The sequence below is a fragment of the Lynx rufus genome, unplaced genomic scaffold (assembly GCF_022079265.1).
Source record: "Lynx rufus isolate CCGP_SWC_20201006 ecotype Redwood Valley unplaced genomic scaffold, mLynRuf1.p SCAF_9, whole genome shotgun sequence".
NCBI lineage: Eukaryota > Metazoa > Chordata > Mammalia > Carnivora > Felidae > Lynx > Lynx rufus.
Window position 1 is genome coordinate 109,318,850 of NW_025814897.1, and position 22,552 is coordinate 109,341,401.

Here is a 22,552-nt window from a genome sequence, read left to right on the forward strand (position 1 = left end):
CGACACCGTGCGCCGACCCATCCTAGTCTCTGTGGGGCCCACGGACACGTACAGCCGTGTACTCGTTCACCTGACCCTTAGAGACAGATGCGTGCTCACCTACGCACACTCCCATGCACAGGCTCTTCCGAAGTCATGGCAACTTTATTGTCAGTGGGGGCAGGGTGGCGGGAGGGGACCTCAGTCATGATAGAGGCGCAGGAGGCAGCCACGGAGGGTGCCCATGTAGCGGTCCCAGAGGGCCTGGTGCCTGTAATGATAAAAGTAACAGTGACGGCTGCCTTCTACTGAATCCCTACTGCTTCTGAGCACTGCTCGGAGAGCTTCCTGTGCCTAAGTGCCCCTTCACGCCTCATAATATTCTTATGATCGTTATCATCACCATCTCCAGGTTCTATGGGGGAAACGGAGACGTGGAGAGCTTAAGGAACCTACCCAAGGTCAGGTCACAGCTTCTAAGAGGTGGAGCCCACAGAGAGACTTCCACCCCTAGGACAGAACAGAGAACGCTGAGTCTGCAGGAGGGCTAGGCCCTGGCAGAAGGCTGGCTACGGCAAGGACAAGCTGGAAAGGAGGCCTGGGGTCTCTCACCGGAAACCATCCAGGGAGTGGACGGATGCCGAATACTGATTCAGGAAGAGCCGCACATCATTCAGTGGCCAGTGGTCAGAACGGCAGGGTTCCACGAACTGTGGGCCCAAAGAAACATCTAGGATTGGTACAGCCCAGGGACAGGCCAGGTTGGGGAATCAGAGGACGGCAAGCAGGACAGCTCACCTTCTCCACGAGGTCCACAAACAGGTCTCTGACATCCTTATTGTGGGTCAGTTTGGCGGCCACGTTCACCAGCCCCCGGGACAGGTTCTGTGGGGCAAGGAGCCTGGGAGTTCTGCCCTCTGTCCCAGAGCCTGGAGGCTGAGCCCAGAGGCTGGAGGAGGGGTAGGGCCCTTGCCAAATCTATCCACCTCCCTCAATCAAATAACTCCCCAATGTCTAGGAGCTGACTTTCCCCTCCCAGGTGGGTGGAAGGGGCGGCCGACTACCTGCCGGTCAATGTCCGGCATGAGCAGAGTTGCCCAATGGGGACAGTGCACTGAGGCCGACGATGCCCAAAGGACAGAGGCTGGATTGGGCCACAGACCTTGAAGTTGGCTTCCATCTCAGAGAAGACACCAAGCTTTCCCCGGAGGGCAGTGCACACCAGGCTGTAGGGAGATAGGGTAAGCCCAGAGCCGCCTGGGCCCCCACTCGGGCCCCACCCTGTGGACTCCCCGGGGTCACCTCTTATGCAGGTCCAGGAGGTCTTTGTCAGCCACAAGCATCTTGAGCTCCTTCAAGTCTTGGAGAAACTCCTTGTCTAAATCCACATCCATGTCAGCCACCTGGGAGTCTGGAGGAGGCCCAGCAAGGGAGTTGGGGCAGGGGGTAAAAACCCCTCCAGGGATCTCCTGAGCCTTCCACACCCACCACCTCAGTGAACCCCACGAAGAGGAAGTGTCAGAAAGGCGGAGTGATTTGTCCCAGGCCGCAGAGAAGTAGCAGGCCCTTTGTCTGCAGACAAGGTGTGCAAGGGGACACTGGACTGTGTCCAGAGGTGGCTGCGGTGGGGGCACTGAGGCCTGCAGGAGAAACTGCTGATGGCGAGCCAGGCCCTGAGAAGGTGGGGAGGTATCTGGGCACCAAGGTCAGTGGGGGCCTCACCGACGGCTCCGAGGGTCCAGTTCTGGATCATGAGCTCGGCACAGAAGGCAAAGTCACCAAAGCTCAGATACTGCAGTTTTTTCTTCCCCGTCTCAAAGCGGTTATTGGCAAAGAAGACAATGGCCGCATAGTCCCTGCAGGGAGGGGAGAGGGGGCCTGTCAGGGTTTGAGATTCCTTTTTAGCAAGCAGCTCCCCCCTGCAGCACTGGCTGGGCATTGGAGTTCTGGCCTATCTCTGCCCCAACTCACTATGTGACAAGTTTCAAGTCCCTTCTCCCTGGGCTTCCTCACTTGCCTAAAGAGAAAGTTTCAGCCCAGGTCTGCTAAGGGATACAGAGGGAGACCACGAGGGTGAATTGCGATTTACTGGGCACTCCCTAAGCCCCAGGGGTGGCACCATGGACTTCATATGTAGCATCTCACAACAACCTCACTGGTAAGTGGCCGGGCTGGGATTTGAAACCAGGCCAATCTGATCCAAAGCACAGACTAAAAGTAGGATAATCATCCCCAATACAGCCAGAAGATCAAGTGGGTTGGGGTGGGGAAGGTAGACCCACCTCATGGCCCAAGGAGAGTGTGCAGGAAGGGGAGACGGCTGGCTCCTTGCCCAGCCCCTCACCTGGCCAACCGGTCAGAAAGGAGAAAGTGTTGCTGAATATTGTCCACCAGGGAGCCCCGCATTTCCTCCACCACCTTGAAGACTCGCTTAAAGTTGTCAAACTGTAGGGCAGTTAGGGGAGGAGGGAGGACTGGTCAGAGGCTGGTCACCCAATAAACTGATTGAACATCCCTCCCTCATCTGTCCATCTATCCAGTCAGCGGAGGCTGACACAGCCTGTGGTATTCTTCAGTAAACTATTAATTGTTAATACCTGTTGTCCATTCAACCAGGATGTTGGATAAATGTTTCCTCACTCCTACCTCTGAATTCCCCCTATTTTAGCATCATGCTCTCCAGTTCTCCAGGAGTTGTGCTGGAACTGACCCTCTTGGCTAAGGTCCAGGAAGTAAAAAAAATGAACAAATGCTAAGCTGCACAGAGGGAGTGAACAAGACACACAGAGAAAAGATACTAAAGGCCAGAAGAAGGGTTACTTCTCCCTGTACCTCCAGAAAGGCTTGTGGAGGAGGCGGCATCTAATCCCCCTGCTTTGTACTTCAAGGGGGAGACAAGGCCAAGAATAGTACCCTGGAAGTAGGAGGAGCATGAGCAAGAAAGCCACCGGCTGGAAAAATGTAAGCCAAGAAGGGTTGGCAGGGACCAGATCACACAAGAGTAAGAAGGTCAAGGCCGGGGGCGCCTGGGTGGCGCAGTCGGTTAAGCGTCCGGCTTCAGCCAGGTCACGATCTCGCGGTCCGTGAGTTCGAGCCCCGCGTCAGGCTCTGGGCTGATGGCTCAGAGCCTGGAGCCTGTTTCCGATTCTGTGTCTCCCTCTCTCTCTGCCCCTCCCCCATTCATGCTCTGTCTCTCTCTGTCCCAAAAATAAATAAACGTTAAAAAAAAAAAAATTAAAAAAAAAATAAAAAAAAAAAAAAAAGAAGGTCAAGGCCGAAGAGTATGGCCACCATCCAGGATGGAGTGGGAGCCCATTAAAGTTTATGAGGAGGGGAAAGCTACGCTCAGATCTGAGCTTCTGAAAGAATAGCTCCCACAGAGCGTAGGAGATGGTTTGGAAGTTGCAAAAAGATGCGAGAGGAGACTGGGTAGGAAGCCCTTGCCACAACCAGAGGTGGGGAAGGAGAAAGGCGCTGGGGCGGTGACCACACAGACGGAGTGAAGGGGTTAGACTGGACATGGGATGTTGTGTTAGGGAGCGGGGGGGGGGGGGGTGCAGTGCCCACTTGTCTCCGGCAGCTCTTGAGGGTGATGCCTGTTTTGGTGCTGATGTCATCCAGGTCTTTCTTGGTGCCCTTGGACAGCTTCTTGCCCAGGACCTCCCGCACAAAGGCCTCGTCAAAGGCATAGTACCTGCGTGGGGGCAGAGGACACCACTGACTTTCCATATAGGAGGGGAAAGGGGGTCTGGCAGGGCCTAGGTTTGGCCCCTCCTGCTCGCAACTTTCCATCCCGGCCCGGGCCTTAGTTGCGGCCTGCAAAATGGGTCAGACTGGTGGGCGTCCCCACCTCTCGATGAGCAACGCCTGTCGGGACGGCGGGATCTGGAAGATGAGCTGGTGCAACAGCTTGGGCGGCGCGTGCAGCAGGCGCTCGAGCATGTGGAAAGTACGGTAGTGGTCCATGGTGTCACTCTGAAGCACCGCTGCCGTCGCGCCCGTCTGCTCCAAGATTCCCGAGCGCACCCTCAGGGACACCGCGTCGCTCACTAGGGAGTCGGAGCTAGCATTAGGACCGGCTCGGCCGAACCCACAGACCCTCCGGGGATCCCAGCTCCAACTCCCGACACATCCCTTACTCTCTCCGCCCACCTCCCCATAGGACGCCCGAGTCCTGGCTCCGCCCCCTCTCCCAGCCCAAACAACCGCCCCTTCTGGGCCGCTCCGCAGACGGCCCCCCACACACCCGAGTAACCGTCCAGCCAGAGGCGATACACGTCCTCGTCGATGAGCGTCGTGTTCCCCACGAAGATATCCAGTTCGCTGGTCATGGCGACGCCCGGACCCGGGCGCGGCTGCAGCGCCCCGGCTGGAGCGAGCACTGCCCCGGGCCGGGCGCGCCGCCGGCGGGTTACTTCCGGGAACGCGGGGGATTCGTCTCCCGGTACCCGGAGCCAGAGAAGGACCACTTCCGGGACAGAGAGGGTGGGGGCAGAAGCGGCGAAGGAAGAGGAATGGCTCCTCCCCCCCGGCGGGAGGGGCAATCTCAGGTCCCTTGTCCCCGCCCCCTGTCCCAACCCCCCATCCTATCCTGGCCCAGTTTGCAGGAAGACGTTGGGAGTCGAGGCCAGCGGCCAGTCTCCCTTGCCCCTGTAACCTTCCCTCTCACTTCCTCCAGGCTTTTCTCCCACTTTCTCTGCCCTTTTCCGGGCCTCCCTATTTTGACCCGTATCCTAAATGTGGTGGTTTCACAGGTCTCTCTCCTAAATCTTTTCTGTGCAAAAAATAGGTCTGACCTGACTTCCAAGGGCCCTTACTGGGAGTCCCTCAGGCCAACTTGCCGATGAGCACCTCTTCCGGGCATGGGCCATTTCTTCCTATGGCTTTAACCCCGCCCCCCGCCTCCCCCCCCCCCCCCATGACCTCTCTTACTCTGCAGCTCAGAGCTCTGCCTGGAAGTCCACATCAGGAGGGCCGTCTATCCGCAGGTCTTTTCAGGCTGTCTCCCCCCTACAGGCCCCTCAAAAGCCAGACCGACCTTTTTCCAATCTGTTTCTCTGCTGCGTTCCTATCACAGTGAAGTCCCAGCATTCACCCAGTTCTCGTGCCACAAAACCTGAGCTTTCTCCCAGACTCATCTCTCCTCACATTTAGTTCTGCTGATTTGCCTCCTGAATATTTCTGGGATGTTTTGTCCTCTCCATCCCCACTGGCACTGTCCCAGTCCAGTCCTGCGTAGCTCTGTCTCTCCCATTGATACAGTGTTCTTACTAATCTCCCTGCCTGCATCCTTTCCCCAGGGTCCATCCCACACAGAGCAGCCTGAATAATTTTTTTAGTGCGTATTATAGTTTAATTACTTTTTTTGAGAAGGAGGGAGTGCACGCGTGTGCAGGGGAGGGGCAGAGAGAGAGAGAGAGAGAGAGAGAATCTGAAGCAGGCTTCATGCTCAGCTTGTAGCCTGAGGCAAGGGTCAGTCTCATGACCCCCAGATCGTGACCTGAGCCGAAATCAAGAGTTAGATGCTTAACAGACTGAGCCACCCAGGTACCCCAATGCATACATATTTAAAATGTTAATCCCCCGCCTAAAATCTTTACTGGCCTGTGGAAACACTCCGGTCAACTACCTTTGTTGCTTCTCTCCCTCACTTTATCACTTTCTCCACACACGTACCTTTCGAAAACATCGAGCGACTGTCACTGTTCCTGAAGCAGCTGGCCCCCAATGTCTTTCACCATGCTCTTCCCACTCCCTGAAATAGCTCTATTTGGCAAAGGCCTATACATCTTTCAAGGCCCCACAGATGATCACCTCTTCGAGAAAACCTTTTTTGGGGGGGGGGTGGAGGTCCCTCAGACCATGCTCCTCCCCCGTTTGCTTCTTGTTTAACACAGCCTGTCTCCCCTGCTAGATTACAACCTGTTTGAGGACAGGATCAGACTCTTAGTCAAGTTTATTTCTGCACAGTTTTTGCACACAATAAAAGTTTATTGAACAAATGAATCCTTGTATGTGCCTTCCCCCGAGGCAGGAAACCGGCCCATGAGAGGGTAGGCTGATCGGTGAGGCAGGCACATTTGGACTCAGGGTTCCCAAGAGCTGGGAGCGATGTTCAGTGAGCCAAGACTCTCGAGTATGAACTAAGCCAGGAAAGATGGAAACGAGATCCTTCTGGGTTCCGTCGGGAGGTGGACACGAGAGTCCGAGAGTCGACGGCCCATGCCGGAGTCTCGGTTCCTGAGAAGGAGCCGAGAGGCCTAGGCTAGGGCTTGAGGAGGTTTGGAAGTGGGAGGTACAAAGCGCCTAGTTTGGGGGTGACTGTCGGGGAAGGTGGTGGCGCTGGGACCCAGTGTCCACGAGGGTCAGTCGTTCCGCGGTCCGGAGGGGGCAGAGAAGGGTCTCCCTCTCTCTTTCTGTCTATTCTGCGGTCAAGTCCCGCCCCTTTCCGGGGAGGCTTCCTGGATTGGCTGTCCTTCCTTAACGTCACACGGCCCCGCCCCGGCGCGCGCCCCGCCGCGTGCCCACCCCTGGGCGGCTGGTGCAGCCTACGCTTGCCCGACCACAGCCTGCCGCCCGCGGAGCCGGAGCCCAAGCCCCAGCGCGCCGGGCTGGACGTGGGGCTCCTGGGCCGCGGCGGCGGGCAGGCGATGCTCCAGAGGCCTGAGCAGCCATGGAGGCCGAGGCGGGCGGCCTGGAGGAGCTGACGGACGAGGAGATGGCGGCGCTGGGCAAAGAGGAGCTGGTGCGGCGCCTGCGACGGGAGGAGGCGGCGCGCCTGGCGGCTCTGGTGCAGCGCGGCCGCCTCATGCAGGAGGTGAATCGGCAGTTGCAGGGTCACCTGGGCGAGATCCGCGAGCTCAAGCAGCTTAACCGGCGCTTACAGGCCGAAAACCGCGAGCTGCGCGACCTCTGCTGCTTCCTGGACTCGGAGCGCCAGCGCGGGCGGCGTGCCGCGCGCCAGTGGCAGCTCTTCGGGACCCAAGCATCCCGAGCGGTGCGCGAGGACTTGGGCGGTTGTTGGCAGAAGCTGGCCGAGCTGGAGGGCCGCCAGGAGGAGCTGCTGCGGGAGAACCTGGCGCTTAAGGAGCTCTGCCTGGCTCTGGGCGAGGAGTGGGGCCCCCGGGGCGGCCCCGGCGGCGCGGGGGGCTCAAGCGCCGGGCCGACACCCGAGCTCGCTTTGCCCCCCTGCGGGCCCCGCGACCTGGGCGATGGAAGCTCCAGCACGGGCAGCGTGGGTAGTCCCGACCAATTGCCCCTGGCCTGCTCCCCAGATGACTGAGGGCTCAGCTTCCTTCTTGTCGACGCCCGACCAGATTGCTTCCCAAAGCGCAGGGACTGCGGTGGACCTCGGGACCTAGACGCCGTCCCCCCTCGCACGACGGGCCGCTGGCATGGATCTGGAAACTCTGGCACTGAGGAGGGCCCCTTGCTCTCGCTGGTGTGGCGGCAGGGGAACTGGATGCTGGAGAGAAGGGACTTGCCGGGGACGGGGTGGGGGCTAATAAACTGGAACGGAAGCAGAGCCCTTGGCCTGGGCAGCGTCTCTTTGGGACTCGCCGTGGTGGGGACGAGGGCGGGGACGTTGAGACGGGGTACTATTCCCATCCGGAGGGGCTGCAGAACTAACGTGGCCGACCCTCGCTACCTCAAGCCTGGGACGGGATGTGGGACCGTGGTAAACCACTGGCTCCCCCCATCGGGCCTCGGAACAGGCCGTATTCTGGCCCCTGAAGTGGCTCCAGCTCCCTTCCCGGCTCCTTCCTGTCCAAGACAATGGGGCAGGAAGCAGGTGTTGGGGGCCTAGAACCCACTCAGCGACCTCCCCTGAGGCTGGAAGGGGCATAAGAGCGCCCTCCTGTGGCACACGCAGGAGCGCTGTGGGCCCGCATCCGGAGGAAGATGACAATCCTTTGGCTTGCACCCAACAGCAGCACTCTGTTCCTCCTCTCAATGCTGGAGATGAGGCAGAGCAGATGTAACCTCTTTTGTCAGGTAAGACAATTGAGGTCTAGAAATATCAAATAGCTTGTCCAAAGTCATGCAGTAAGTCCGTGGAGCTGAGACTGGAGCCTAGGGCTTCTGGTTTCAAATACTCTCCCTTTAGCCTCTGGGTTCAATGAGACCAGGCCAGAGCTTCAAGCCTTTTATTCGATGTTGGCAGGTTTGTATAAAAATACTCTCTGTAGGAAAATAAATAGCAGCTGCCTTCGTTGTGGAGGCTTGGATTCCCTGGAGCTAAAGTCTTCTCAGAGCTGGGGGCTGCAGGTCAGCTCATCACAGAAGCCTCTGACACCCTCCTGCCATTCAGGAGGGGCCAGCAGAATGCCCTGGTCCAATCACTTGGTGCTGCTGGCAGTGTGGGGCTAGGTGAGTTAGTGTTCTAGGCTGGTAGAGTATCACCCGTCAGAGTAGGATTGGGTGGATCGCAGGAAGAGGGTGATGAAGACTGTAGGTGTGGTCTGGAGGGAGTTAGGGCTCTAGAGGACCTCTAGGGAGTCACAAAGTCCTTTTGGGCTGCCAGGAGTTCTCGCGAACAAATAGGAAATCTTTTGTCTCTGATTTAGTGCAAATTGCTAGAGAAGCCAGCTCTAGAAAAACCGTGGGCAGCGCTGGTGGCCCCAAGCTGGCTCTACTAGGAAGCAAAATATGCTCAGTCTCATCTGGAGGCATGGAGAAGAACCTGCTGGGCTTGGGCATGGGATACGGTCCAGACCAGCTGGACCAGTGGGTGGGAAGGCATTGGCTAGGGTGGCACCCGTGGGTAGGGATGCTAGTTTGCCTCATAAGGCAAGGAGGGTGGGAGAGCCCAGAGGGTCGGAGGATGGGTCCCCGCTGCTGCTGCTACTCCTGCGATGGGCTGAGGCACAGGGCTCAGGGGTGCTGGGGTAGGTGAAGACAGGGCTAGGGGTGAAAGGAGTCAGGGAGGGTGTGGTCATGAGCGTGGGGGTGTGCAATGCTTCAGGTTCAAGCACAGGCCCCGAGGAAAGAGAGATACATGGTACAGGGCGGGAGGGGGCTGGTGGTGGGCTGCTGGTGCCGCTGGTACCGCCTGTGTCGCCAGTGTCCCTCTCCGTGGCCCCCTCCGGGATTTTGCAGATGGGACGGTGGGCTTCGAGCACCAGCTCCAGACGCTCCTTCTGCTTCTGCAGCTCCTCAATCTCTCGCTGCAGACCAGATTTCTCGTCTTCCAGTTTGTCAGTCTCCTGTAGAAGGTTGGAAGAGGAGTTAGAAGAGGAGGGCGGAGTACCGCGTAGCCTGGGCGGGGGGGGGGGGGGGGGGGGGGGACGGTTACGGGGCTGGGTCTCCAGCGAGTCTGGACTACAACTCCCATGAGGCCTTGGGAGAAATCCGGCACGACTCCCATCAGGCCCGGGAGCATTTTAGGAGATCGTTGGCCGAAGCTTTAACTCTTCTGCTCTGCTGGAGTGAGACGCGCCGTAACTAATATTTAATCGCTTTTTCGTCATTGTTGTTTCCGAAGGGCTGCACCTCCGACGGGGTGCTGGGGGGGGGGGGGCGGGGGGAGGAAACTTCATACACCGGCGCCCCCTGGGGCCGGGCAGGCTCGGGGGAGCCGCGCCCCTCTGAGGTTCGGTGGGCCCGGGCCTCGACACCCTCCGCACCAGCCAGTGCTCACCGCCTGCAGGAAGTCGGTCAGTTCCTTCCTCCGGTTCCTGCACTTCGCCGCGGCCAGCTTATTCCTCTCGCGCCTCACTCGACGGCGCTCCTCCTCCTCCGGGCTGATCTGGGGTGGGGGTGGGGGTGGGGTCGGGGATGGGGTAAAAGGATCAGTGAGGTAGACCCTGGGCCACTGGTTTGCCCGGCACTCGCCTCTTGAGGTGGCCCAGTGCTGGGACCCTAGCGGAGGACATAGCAGCGTGGGGCGCCCCCAGGCTGCGCTTCAGGGACCACTGCACGGCGACCCGTTCCCCGCATTCACGCTTTAGTAAATCTGAATTAATCACACTTCCTCCTCGCACCCAGCTTTTGCCTCCTCTGATTACCCTCTCAGAATGCTCCCCCCACACACGCACACACGCCACAAACCTTCAACCTCCTCCCCCATCTCTCAGGACTCCACTGAGATACCCCCGCCTCCAGGAAGCCTTCTCTCATTCCCTGGCCAGAAGTGGCCTTTCTTCCTCTGAGCCCCTGGGACCCAGCCTCTCTTTTTCGAAAGACCCTCATCCTTTTCAGTCTCTTGATAACCAAGCGTGCTCTTCCCCAGGGGCTGTAAGCACTAGGAGGGGTTAATGAGTGTTGCCGCTGAGTAAATTATTTATTGGGAGCCTATTACGTACAAGCTAAGAGCTTCACACAGATTCTGAACCCAACTTTCCATGTAAGGAACTAAACCCCGGAGACGATGAATAACTCGTTTATGGTCCCAGAGCTGAAATGAAAATCCACTCACTTTATTCAACATAAAATTGAGAGGCCCACAGATGAAGACCACCTCCCCCAAAAGGGGAGCTTACAGCCCCAGTCTAGGAGGACTCAGGAACAAGGAGCCACCCTCAGGACGGGACTGAAGGAGGGAAGTCCAGCAGCCTGCCTCGGGCCCAGCATGGTCTTCTTCTCCAGTTGGTCACAAAGGGCAACCATGCTGTTTCTGGGAAAACCACCCCTGTCTAATTGCACATCTTTCCCAAGATCCTGACCTCTCTCCTCATCTTCTACCCTGCTGTCAGGGCAAGCTCTTTAATGGTCCACTCCCTTCAAAGACCCTCTGTCTCTGGGGCACCTGGGTGACTCATTCGGTTAAGGCGTCCAGCTTTGGCCCAGGTCAGGATCTCACAGTTCATGAGTTCGAGCCCTCCATCCGGATCTCTGCTGTCAGCCCAGAGCGTGCTTGGGATCCTCTCTTTCCCCACCCCTCTCTCTGCTCCTTACCCACTCATTCTCTCACAAATAATAAACAAACAAACAAACAAATAAATAACCCTCTCTTATTTATTTTGGTAAAGACTTTCTTAGCAGTGTAAAGGCAGGAACCCTGGTTGGGGAGCCGAGAGTTCCCAGCTCACTCTGCTTCGAGGCTCTGTTCGCTCTGGATGAGACAGTGTGGCTTGATGGTTAGGATCTGACTTTAGAATTGAAAAGACCTGTCTCATTACTCACTACTTGTGGGATTTGGGGCAAGTGACTACCTCTGTTGTGCCTTCATTTCCCTAGCGATAAATTGGAGAAAAGCAGAGTGCATTCCCCAGAGGCTTTTTGTAAGGATTAAATAGGATGGGGAACCTGAAACCCAGAGAGTAGCTGCAGAGAACCCTCTCTTTCCATTCTCTCCCCAGCTACACTGACTCATTAGCTCAGCCTCTCCGTATACGTCAGCAGGTGGAGCCCCTCTACCGTCCACACACCTTTCCACAGGAACCCCTTACACATTCTCACCTCTACCTCCATTCTTGCTCCGCCCTTCCTCTCTCCCGGGAATGTCTTTTTCTTCATCTCGATCCATGCAAATTCTACCCATCCTTCTACACTACTGTACCTCCAGTTCCAGAAAGCTTTCCCTGATCTAGGGGTGACCTCTGCCCTCTGCTGGATCACCCCAGGGCCTCCTATCACTTTCTGCCTTGGCCAATAGTCACCAGCGGCCCTACCCACCTGCCTAAGCCTGTGTTCTTTTAAGGAAGAACTTGTCCTCTGCACCTCAGCACCCCGGTAGGCATCAGAACCAGCACCACAATGCCTCTGCTACTTACCTGTTCACAGGGCCTGCGACGGACCCCTGGAGGTGGCCCTAGGGCCCTGATGACTCCTGGCCGGGGCTGGGGGGGGCTGTACTGGGGGTAGGCCAGGGGCCTGGGATAGCTGCTGCTGGGTCCCAGGAAGTGAGGCTGTACTATCCACTGCAGTTCCTGGCTGCCACTCACAGCATTGACGCTTGGCACGAGGTGGAACTTCTGAGGGGTGAGAAACGGAGGGGCCAAGGATGAGGTCTCTGTGGATTGAGGGGCTTCCGCTGGACAGAAGCCACACCGCCATCTACCCTCGATGCAGCTGCCGGTTCTGAGAGCCCAGAAAGAGCACAACTGGGCAGTCAGAGAGACTAACTTGGCGATAAATCCCTGCTCATGAGCTGTGTGACTTGGGGCAGGTCTCATAACCTTGCTGTGCCTTCATTTCCCCATCAGAACTAATACTTATAGTAAAGTATGAATTCTAGGCACAGTCCCAACCACTTTACAAATACTGAGTCATAATTTGCACAACAGCGTCTTCATTTTCAGACAGGAAAACAGTTGTCCACAGACACACAGCCGGCAAGTGGGAAGTGGAGTTTGGACCCAGGCAGTCAGGCTCTTAACTACTCCTGTACTCTGCCTGAGTCTCATCTGCACAAAGGGGATAATTCCAGTTCCTATCTCCAAGGGTGGCTGTGAGAGTCAGATGAAAGAATGTGTGTGACAGAGCCTGGTAAGTGGCAGGTAGGTGCCCAATGAACAGGGGCTGTGGTGGGCAAGAACCACTACCCTGGGTTTAGGCTGACCCAGCTAGCTCCTTTGCTCAGCCACTTACTGGCCAAGACTCTGGGCAAGTCATTGAACTTCAATGTACATTAGTTTCCTTTTTTTTTTTTTTAATTTAAAAAAAAAAACATTCATTTTTTTAAGAGTGAGACAGAGTGTGAGTGGGGGAGGGGCAGAGAAAGAGGGAGACACAGAATGCAAAGCAGGTTCCAGGCTCTGAGCTGTCAGCGCAGAGCCCGACGCGGGGCTCGAACTCGTGAACTGTGAGATCATGACCTGAACTGAAGTCGGCCGCCTAACCGACCGAGCCACCTAGGTGCCCCTCCTTGTCTTTTAATATTGTCCTAGGTGAGGATTATGACATCTCCTTGATGCTAAGAAATGCCCTTTAGTAGCTCTGAAATCATAGTTCAATGGCAACTTTAGAAAAATTTAGTGGCACAAAATGATGGGTTTTTAAACCAATGAAATCTTAGATTCTGTGAAATACGGTAAATGAGGTAGAAACCGCTGTTCTAGCTGCACTGTTTGCTCTGCCTGTATTACCTGCCAAGATTTTCTTTCTGCCAGAAATCTGAGGAAGGGGTTGAGATGGGGGCTCAGTGTTTGGGGAGGAGAACTGGGTTCAAGCCCTGGGGCTGGGCTCTGGGTGTGGGTGCCCGGTCCTCCGGGAAGCGCGCCACAAGCCCAGGCAAGTCCAGACAGCGATGTCCCCGGCCCAGCTCTGCGGGCCCAGTGGCCCAGGGACCCCAGTTCCGGGACCGAGGTACCGCCGGCGGCATCTCTCTCTCCCGAGGTTGTCCGGGCCGGGGCCGCTCCGGGCCAGGAAGGGAGGGGCGCCCCGGGTGAGTCAGCCACCGTGACTCGGCCGCTGTGACTCGGCGGAACGGACGCCGAGCGACACGTGCGCGCTGCCCGCCGACAGGAAATGGGCACCTGCGGCCACCCATGTCCCCCCAGCCTGCAGCGGGCGCCGTTTGGTGCCGGGAGTCGAGGGACGCGGGAGTTGTCCGCTGCATGACCCCGCGCACGTCCCGGCATCCCGCAGTCTCCATCGGGCCCCAGCTTGTAAAGGGGTCAAAAACCAGTCTCCCGGAGCCCGACGGATTCCACTGCGTCAAGAAGGGGATAGGGACTTGGCGACGGGGGGGAGAGAGGGACAGACAAACGGACAGACACACAGACGGTCACGGACAGTGCTGAGGATCCCCAGTCTGTCGGAGTTAGCCTGCCGGTGGATCCCGCCTCCCTCCTGTGTGGGAACATCTCGGCCTCCCAGGAATTTAGTCCGAGATGGATCAGACCCTCTGATCCAGTCCGAGGTGGGACTAATCCCGGACTAAGGGGCGCCCTTCTGGCGCAGACAGGACAAAATTAAGCGTGGACGGGAGAAAAGTTGGAAGGTAACAGAGACGGCGGGACAGATAGCAGACAGCGGAGGAAAAGGGGTGAGCGACAGAGGGGACGCTCGTAGATCTTTGTTGCGCCCACCGCGCGCGTTCCCCTGGGCTTGCGGGGGGGAAATGTGCCTCTAGACCGCGGAGAACGGGCAGCATCCGCGGCCACGGCCACGGCCACGGCCACAGCCACGGCCCCAGATCCAGTCCCTACTCCCGTTCCCGGTCCCAATCCCAGAGTGTGCAGGAGCCGACCGCAGCGTCCCAGGCGCTGTCCACCCGGGATCCCCAAGCGTCGGGTCCCTCTCACCTGCTGGCCTGAAGTGGGGGGCTGCGCCGGGCCGCCGTACGCACCGCCGGCCCCGGAGCTCGGTCCGGGTTCCCCAAAGTCTCGGAACATGCCCTGGCTGGCTGCTCTGTGGGGTCCGCGTCGGCGGCTTCGGTTCTGACTCACTTGCTCCTCGCGGAGTCTTTTCTTTTATGAATGAAAAGGGCTCGGGCTGAACCACTTCAATTGGGAGGGGGGGGCGGGCGTTTCTCCGGCGCTGGACACCTCGGGGCTCCACCTCTCCAGACGCCCCGCCTTTTGCCAGCCCGCCCCGAACTTTTCGACGCCTCCTACCGTCCGGTGGCCGCCTTTTCGTGCGGGGAAAGGGACGGACCTGGCGTCCCCCGCGGCAGCGGCGGGCCCGCCCTCTCTGACGTAGCTGCCCATACATGGTGCGGTTTCCTCGCCGCGCCCGGGTGGAGCCGAGGATTCCCCCGCGGATTGACGCACCTGCGAGCAGCTGGGCGCCCCGCCTCCCCCCGCCCCGGGGCCGCCGACTCGGGCCCGCCGTCGCCCTCCCCGCCGCCCGCGCCGCGAAGCCCGGGCTGGCCTCAGTTTTTGCCTCCGTCAGATGGGGCGAAACCATCACCTAGCTGCCTTGCGGCGCGTGGGAGGTCGGGGGGAAGAATGAGAAAGGGGGCCCGGAGACAGTAAAGGGGGTTATTCATGTGATTGTTGCTACGGGTTTACTTACCGGGCGCTTATTTCATGCGAGGGACCGTTGCTACTGGCGTCCCAGGCTTCACGGTGGTGGCCCGAGGCGCTTCTGCTGGCCTTGTTTTAAGGTTCAGGCACACTAAACAGCGGATAAACGACAGAGCAGGGTTACCGAAAGGGCGATATACTTCAAACGCTTACAACGAGCAAGTTCGTGGTTTGAACTGCCCGCAAAAACAATGCCATAGAATTGTGCCGCTGGCAGGATAATTTCCGAAGTTAGAGCAAGTTTCAATTCAGAGCTTCTCTAAACGGCGAGAGGCCGCGGGGGGCCCCGGTTATCCAGTGGTCTGACAAATACGATCTTCTTTCATTTTTTTTTATTTTTATTAAAACATTTTTAATGTTTATTTGGTTTTGAGATAGAGAGAGACAGAGCATGAGCTGGGGAGGGGAAGAGAGGGAGACACAACCCGAAGCAGGGTCCAGGCTCCAAGCTGTCCGCACAGAGCCCAATGCGGAGCTCAAACCCATGAACCGTGAGATCATGACCTGAGCTTAAGTCGTAAGCCCAACGGACTGAGCCATCCAGGCACCCCAGTGCCATCTTGTTTAAATACTACCACTGCTCTTTGGGAACTGTGTGGTCACCAGCCTTGTTTGGAGATTATGTCCAAGGTCTGTGTGAACGTGAGGCCAGGGCCAGATTTCAACAACCAAAGGCCAGCAACCTTGGGGAGTAGGTACCATCAGCATCCCCATTTCACGTGTGGGGAAACTGAGGCCAACAGGTGTTGACATGAAGTGGCGAGGGGCGCCGGGGTGTCTCAGTCCGTTGAGCGTTTGTCCGACTGTTGACTTCGGCTCAGGCCATTATCTCATGGTTTGTGAGTTCAAGCCCCACACTGGGCTCTGCACTAACAGTGCGGAGCCTGCTTGAAATTCTCTCTCTGCCCCTCCCCCGCTCGCTCACGCACACCTCTCTCTCTCTCTCAAAAATAAATGAACATTTAAAACAAAAAAGAAATGAAGCACTTAATATCACTGATCGAGTGGCCGACGCAGGTTGCCAAACCAGGGCTGTGGGAGCTCCAGGCTCAGACAAGCTCTCTCCAAGGCTCACGGACGCGTTTTCACGGGTGCAGAAGGTCTGTGCTGAGAGGACCACCCCAAAGCTTCTCTGTTTCCTCCCACTGTGCAGATGGGAAAACTAAGGCCTAGAGAGAGTAAGGGGCTACCAGTGTCACACAACTACAGAAAGACAGCTGGGCTCTCCTGCTGTCCACTGCTACCCCCATTTGATGCGCTCGAGTTTTGTTCTCAGGGAAGGAAGATTCCAGGGAAGCGGGTTCCTGGGCCGTCTTCCTTGGGCCAGGTGTCTGTGGGGGCACTCAGGACTCGGGGACAGAAGGCCAGCTTGGGCCTGGGCTTCCGGTGCCAGAGTTACCATTTTCTGTCTCTGTGACCCTGGGTGGGTCACTTCCCTGTGAGTCCCGGGCCCAGTGGGAACGACTGAGCCTCGTGCTGACCTCGTGGGGTCCCCACAGGATCAAATGAGATCATAAATGTGAAAGTGCTTTGTGAGCTATAAAGTGCTGTGCACTCAGCCCGCTGCCTCTCCCTTGCCTTGTTCGACTCCATGCTTGTCCTTCTCTAAAAAGAAAAGAAACCAACATCGGTTCACCAGAATTATAGAACTAGAGATGTGTAGGGTGGGGGAGGGGAGAGGGAGAGAGGTTTTTGAGGCAGTGTGATCCATGGACAAGAACACGCATGCTGGAATCAGACAACTCTGGGTCCTGGAGTTTGAATCCTGGAATTCTGGGTAGGTGGCTCGCCAGCCTAGGTGAGGCACACGATGTCTCGGAGCCTCTGTGCCCTCGTCTGTAAAATGGAAACGTAATGATAATTACAGCTCAGGGTTGTTAGAGAATAGAAATGAAATAATATCACACGTGTGGCACAGCATATAGTAAGAACTTGACCAGTAGCCAAAATAAATACACATGTTAATAAAAAGCTCCGGAGGTGGGAGCCCTTGGGGTCCTGATCACACGCTAAGGCAATCGTGCAGGGCGCACGCGCTGACATGCGCACTCTTGGGCTGAGCCCAAGTTGGAGGGGTCAAGGTGCCGAAGGCGGCCAGGTGGTGGCACGTTCGAGGATGACACAGGTCAGCCTTGACTGCATCCATCCATCCGCCTGATCCAGAAACACCGCCCTGTCCCACTCCCCCAGCATCCTGGGGCAGCGACTGAGCAGGGGCTCAGGTCTCAAATGTGTGCATGTGTGTGCGCGTATGTGTGTGATTACATGGTTCTGAAAGTCCCTTCCTGCTCTAACCGTTGGTGGAGCCACAAGGAGGCCCTTTCAGAGACAGGCACATTCCAAGCTCCTCAGTCACCAACTCCTGCTTCGTGGCTGCAGAAACGTTCCTGGCCCCTGACCTCACCAGCTCCCACCCAGGGAGGCCTGGCAAGAATCCCAAAGGGCCACTGTGATCGCAAGAGTCTGGGGGTCCAGAGGTCTGAGGAACCAGGGCATTGTCCCTTGGCAGCCTGTGTGAGCCTGGCTGGGTCACTTCCCTCTCTGAGCCCCGGAGAATGTCCGCCTCCTGGGGCTGCAGCAAAGCAAAAAGAGGCGATCGATGGTGTGCTTTGCACCCAACGCGTTCTGTCAGTGCCCCCAGGACACTGGAGGTGATGTTGATGCATTTCATTTTTTCACTCGCTTTTTTAAATCAAAGTTAATTTTTATTTATGTATTTATTCATTGATTTATTATTTATTTTTGAAAGACAGAGAGAGAGCGTGAGCGAGGGAGGGACAGTGATAGAGGGGGACACAGAATCCAAAGCAGGCTCCAGGCTCTGAGCTGTCAGCACAGAGACCGACACGGGGCTCGAACCCACAAGCTGTGACATCATGACCTGAGCCAAAGTCTGACACTGAACGGACTGAGCCACCCAGGTGCCTCAAAGTATTTATTTTTAAAAATGAGGTTGAAATTTACATAACATACAGTTCACCATTTAACTTTTTTATTTTTTAAGAGACTGTAATTTTTAAAATCAAAAAAATTTAATGTTTATTTATTTTTGAGAGAGAGAGAGAGAAAGAGAGAGAGAGAAAGAGTGGAGGAGGGGCAGAGAGAGAGGGAAACAAAGAACCCGAAGCAGGCTCCAGGCTCTGAGCTGTCAGCACAGAGCCCGACCCGGGGCTCGAACCCACAAGCCGTGAGATCATGACCTGAGCCAAAGTCCAACACTTAACCAACTGAGCCACCTAGACGCCCCAAGAATTTAATTTTTTGAAGTAATTTCTATACCCAACGTGGGTCTCTAACGCACAACCCTGAGATTCAAGGGCTGCACCCTCCACCGACTGAGCCAGCCAGGCGCCCCACAGTTAAACCATTTTAAAGTGTAGATTTCAATAGAATTTTGTGAATTCACGATGTTGTGCAATCACTACTTCCCTCTAGTTTCCCAGACTTTTTTTCTTTTTTGTATTATCCCAGAAAATCACCCCATTCCCATGAAGAAATCACTCCCAGTCCCATCTCCTGGGAACCACACCTTCTTTCTGGCTCTATGGATTTTCCCATTTTGCACATTTCATATACGTGGAATCCTGCAGTCCGTGGTCTTCTGCGTCTGGTTTGTTTTCACTTACCACGATGTTTTCCAGGCTCATTTGTGTTATAGCATGTATATTGATACTCAGGTCCTTTTTACTGCTGAATAATATTCTATTGTATGGACATACCACAGTTTATTTATTCCTCAGTTGATGGACATTGGAATGTTTCTCAGACATTTGTGTACAAGTTTTTGTGTGGACATATATTTCTATTTATCTTGGGTATGTATCTAAGAGTAGAATTTCTGGGTATTATAGCAAGTCTCTATTTAACCTTGTGAGAAACTACCAGACTGTTTTTACAAAGTGGTTGTACCATTTTACGTTCCTACTAGCAGTGTATAAGGGTTATAGTTTCTCCATATCCTTTCCAGTGCTTATTATTTGTTTTTGAAATGAAAGACATCCTAGAGAGTGTGACGTGTTTCAATTTTCACTTCCTTAATAACTGGTCATGTTCCTTAATGATCAGTGAACTCTTTTCATGTGCTTGTTGGCTATTTGTATATATTTTGGGGACAAAATTCAAGTTCTTTGCCCGTTTTTAAATTTTTTTTTAATGTTTTACTTATTTTTCTTATTTATTTTTTTAAAGGAAATTTTTTTTAATTTTTTTTAATGTTTATTTATTTTTGAGACAGAGACAGAGCATGAATGGGGAGGGTCAGAGAGAGAGGAAGACACAGAATCTGAAGCAGGCTCCAGGCTCTGAGCTGTCAGCACAGAGCCTGATGCAGGGCTCGAACTCACAGATCACGAGACCATGACCTGAGCTGAAGTTGGACGCTCAACTGACTGAGCCACCCAGGCGCCCCATTCTTGCCCATTTTTAATTGAGTTGATGTTTTGTGTGTGTGTGTGTGTGTGTGTGTGTGTGTGTGTGTGTGTGTGGTTGAATTATATGAGTTCTTTATATATTCTGGCTCCCAAACCCTTATCAAAAATAGGATTTGCAGATATCTTCTCCCATTCTGTAGGTTGTCGTTTCCCCTTCTTCATAACGTCCTTCGATGCACAAAAGATTTTAAAATTTTTATGAAGTCCAATTTCTCGGGTTTTTTCTTCTGTTGCCCATTCTTCCAGCGTCAAATCTAAGAATCCACCGCCAAACTTCAGGTCATGGATGTTTACCCCTATGTTTTCTTCTGTTGTATAATCTTCATTCTTGTATTTAGTTTCTTGACTTAATTGAAGTTTAAGACACATCTAGTGAAGTGCATTGATCCAACATGTTCAGCTCAATGACTTGTTACATGTATGCAAACCCATGTAGCTACTGCGCTGATCCAGGACGTTTCTAGCAGCTCACAAGCTCCCTGTGTCCTTCTCAGTCACCACTCCCCACCCATAGGTGCCATTATCCTGACTTCTTTCATCACTGATGATTTTTGCCTGTTCTTGACCTTGGTATAAATGGATATACCCTTTGGTGGCCAATCGCACTCATTTCCCCCGAATAAGCGCCCAAGTTCTGATTTTCTCCAACAGTCCTTCAAAGGGGTTGTACCCTTTTCCATGCCACCAGCAGTGGGTAAGAGTTCTGGCTGCCCCACCGCTGGAGGTGACATTTTAGTTCGCTTCAACGAACATTTCTGTCCCCCGGTCCTGGTCCCATCCTCTCTCTCCTGGACGCTGTCCACAGCCGCTGGCTTGGCTCTTTCCTGTCCATTTCCCACCTGGCAGCCTGAGGGAATCTTTTAAATTCTGAGCATTTTGGGGCACCTGAGTGGCTCAGTTGGCGAAACATCCCACCCTTGATTTTGGCTCAGGTCATGATCTCACCGTCGTGAGATGGAGCTCCGCCATCCGTGCTGACAGCACGGAGCCTGCTTGGGATTCTCTCTCTCCCTCTCTCTCTCTGCCTCTCCCCTGCTTGCCCTCTGTCTCTCTCTCTCTCTCTCTCAAAAATAAACGTTAAAAAAATTTAAAACATGATCTTTATTTTTTACTTTGCCTTCTATTTTTAAATTTTTCATTGCCTTTCTTTTTCTACCGGGTAATGCATTTACATGCTTCAAACTCCAGAAGCTGCACAAGGGTATGCAGTGAAAACTACACTCCATGGTGTGACCAGTGTCTTGCGTATCTTTTTACCCAGAAGGTAGCCTGCGCTACGTCCTGTCTTCTCTTTGTTTGTTTTTTCCCTTATATCTTGGAAATCCTTCCACTGAGTACATGTAGCTCTGCTTCATAAGAAGAAAAATATCTGGGGTGCCTGGGTGGCTCAGTCGGTTTAAGCGTCCGACTCTTGATTTTGGCTCAGGTCATGATCTCACAGTGGTTTGTGAGTTCGAGCCCTGCATAGGGCTCTGCACTGAGCCTGCTTGGGATTCTCTCTCTCTCTCCCCGCCTCCCTTGTTTGCACTCTGTCTCAAAATAAGTAGATAAACCTAAAAAAAATACCTACTTCGTTGCGGTATATCTAACATTCAAACCGATTTATGGGCCAGGTGTTTGACCATTTCACACACCTGTGAGCGACGTGCCAATCAAGTTACAGAACATTTCCATCCGCCCAGCAAGTTCCCTCCTGCCCCTTTGCGGTCAACCCGGGAAGTCACTCAGTCTCAGTTCTATTGCCATAGATCGGTTCTGCCCCTTCTGGAACTTCACATCAATGGAATCACACGGCGTGCATTCTTTTGTGTCTGCCTTCTGTCTCTCACCATTATGTCTGTGAGACTCTTCCAGATGTGCGGAGTGCTAGTTCACTCCTTTTGATCGCTGAGTCCGATCCCATTGCATGATGGACCGGTTTCTATATCCATCCTCCTGAATTAACGGAACACAAAATGGAATGGAGCCGGCTGTGGAGAAGGTAGGGATGATCAAAGACTTGCTCTTGGCCCCAAGGCGCTCACAGCGCAGAGAGGTCGTCAGACACTGAAGAAAGCAGTAGGTCGCCCATGCTGGGGACAGGCACGGCACCGGGGGCGCTGCAGGAGCCCCCGGGAAGGAAGGATTCTTTCCCACTGGAGGAGGGCAGCCTTCCTGGCACAGGAGTATTTGAGGTGGGGGGAGACATCCCCGGGGTTGAAGTCGGTGGGTCCAAAAGGCCTGGGGGTGGACGGAGTGAGGCCTCAGCCTCACGAGTGATTTACATACTGCGACCCCTGAAACCAGAAATTTCAGTGGAGGTCCACCTGGGGGAGGGGCACAGGGCAGACCCCTGGGCTCCTCTCCCTGCTCCAACCAGCACAGCTTGGAGAAGCAGCAGGGGATAACAACATGAGTTTTGGAGTCAGATGGCTTGGGTTCGAGTCCCAGCTCAGCCACTTTCTGACTGTGGGACCTGGGCCGTTCTCTTAACTCCTCTATGCCTCAGTCTCCTCGTTTGTAAAAATGATATAACAATTGTCCCTGCTTCTCAGGGTTGTTGGAGGAGTAAACGAGACATGGCGTGGATGGCACTTAGCACAGGAGTGGTACAAGAAGAGCTCAGTAGGTGTTAGTGAGCATTTTCTTGCTGCGATATTTTGTGCCCTGTGGAACTTCCTCTGAATGGAGGGCATCAGGGGCTGTGCTGCCAGTGCCCAGGATGGCTCTGCCCGCTCAGCCTCTCTCCTGAGGTTTCTTGGAGCAGCTCCCGCTCTCTGTAGCCCTAAGCCCAGGGCAGTTAGGGCTCGTCACCCAGTTCTGGAGCTCTCCTGACCCTCCCAGACCTGAGGCTTACCCCCACCCCTGGGCTCTTGGGTGCCAGTTCCTGCTCTGGGCCAGGACGGGGATGAAACGCTCATCCTGGGATAAAAGGCTGGCGGGCCTGGGCTGGGCCAGTAAGCCACCCCACCCTCGCTGGGAGGTCCTCTGGGCACCCATGTAAACTGAGTCATGGGGGGCAAGGGGGTGACTCATGTAGCCTGTGAGTGGGAGCCAGATAGGGCAGAGCTTGCCTGCGGAGGGCCGCTGGCCCTGCCTCATAACGTCACAGCTCTCAGGGTCCCTCCAACACCGGCAGGACCCCAGCGTGCCTCGCCGAGGGACAGGGTCTGGAGGCTGGACTCCCAGTGAGCACGCCTGTGCCCGTGTGTTCCTGTTTGAATGTGTGGCGTCGGGGAGTGAGGCTGGCAG

At 55.2% G+C, this 22,552-nt stretch overlaps 3 protein-coding genes across 5 annotated transcripts; 1 reads left to right on the forward strand and 2 right to left on the reverse strand.

The window, feature by feature from the left end:
- Window positions 1-125: 125 nt before the first annotated feature.
- On the reverse strand, window positions 126-4,420 carry FIBP (FGF1 intracellular binding protein). Its single transcript, XM_047071188.1, has 10 exons — window positions 4,226-4,420; window positions 3,830-4,028; window positions 3,547-3,673; window positions 2,324-2,424; window positions 1,702-1,835; window positions 1,282-1,390; window positions 1,142-1,205; window positions 778-864; window positions 592-689; window positions 126-250 (listed from the first exon to the last, which is right to left on the reverse strand). Exons 1-10 carry the CDS (start codon window positions 4,308-4,310, stop codon window positions 181-183), a joined length of 1,074 nt encoding a protein of 357 aa, XP_046927144.1. The 5' UTR covers window positions 4,311-4,420; the 3' UTR covers window positions 126-180.
- A 2,111-nt stretch (window positions 4,421-6,531) lies between these two features.
- CCDC85B (coiled-coil domain containing 85B) lies at window positions 6,532-7,504 on the forward strand. The gene has a single exon (XM_047072167.1). It carries the CDS (start codon window positions 6,653-6,655, stop codon window positions 7,259-7,261), a length of 609 nt encoding a protein of 202 aa, XP_046928123.1. The 5' UTR covers window positions 6,532-6,652; the 3' UTR covers window positions 7,262-7,504.
- Window positions 7,505-8,065: 561 nt separating this feature from the next.
- FOSL1 (FOS like 1, AP-1 transcription factor subunit) lies at window positions 8,066-14,267 on the reverse strand. 3 transcript variants are annotated; one of them, XM_047072163.1, is made up of 4 exons: window positions 14,169-14,267; window positions 11,694-11,894; window positions 9,620-9,727; window positions 8,066-9,185 (listed from the first exon to the last, which is right to left on the reverse strand). In XM_047072163.1, the coding sequence occupies exons 1-4, from the start codon at window positions 14,256-14,258 to the stop codon at window positions 8,763-8,765; spliced, it is 822 nt and encodes a 273-aa protein (XP_046928119.1). In that variant the 5' UTR covers window positions 14,259-14,267; the 3' UTR covers window positions 8,066-8,762. The 3 variants fall into 3 exon arrangements, with proteins under 3 accessions (XP_046928119.1, XP_046928120.1, XP_046928122.1); XM_047072164.1 differs by lacking the exon at window positions 9,620-9,727; XM_047072166.1 differs by lacking the exon at window positions 8,066-9,185 and having other exon boundaries at window positions 9,614-9,722.
- Window positions 14,268-22,552: the final 8,285 nt, after the last annotated feature.

Coding starts and splice junctions, on each gene's coding strand:
- FIBP (XM_047071188.1), bottom strand. CDS start 4,310: ATGACCAGCGAACTGGATATCTTCGTGGGGAACACGACGCTCATCGAC. Junction 1,836..2,323: donor CTTTCTGACCGGTTGGCCAG/GTGAGGGGCTGG, acceptor CCCTCCCTGCAG/GGACTATGCGGCCATTGTCT. Junction 865..1,141: donor AGATGGAAGCCAACTTCAAG/GTCTGTGGCCCA, acceptor CTTGCCCCACAG/AACCTGTCCCGGGGGCTGGT.
- CCDC85B (XM_047072167.1), top strand. CDS start 6,653: ATGGAGGCCGAGGCGGGCGGCCTGGAGGAGCTGACGGACGAGGAGATG.
- FOSL1 (XM_047072163.1), bottom strand. CDS start 14,258: ATGTTCCGAGACTTTGGGGAACCCGGACCGAGCTCCGGGGCCGGCGGT. Junction 11,895..14,168: donor CCCCCACTTCAGGCCAGCAG/GTGAGAGGGACC, acceptor CTCACCCCTCAG/AAGTTCCACCTCGTGCCAAG. Junction 9,186..9,619: donor TGACCGACTTCCTGCAGGCG/GTGAGCACTGGC, acceptor AACCTTCTACAG/GAGACTGACAAACTGGAAGA.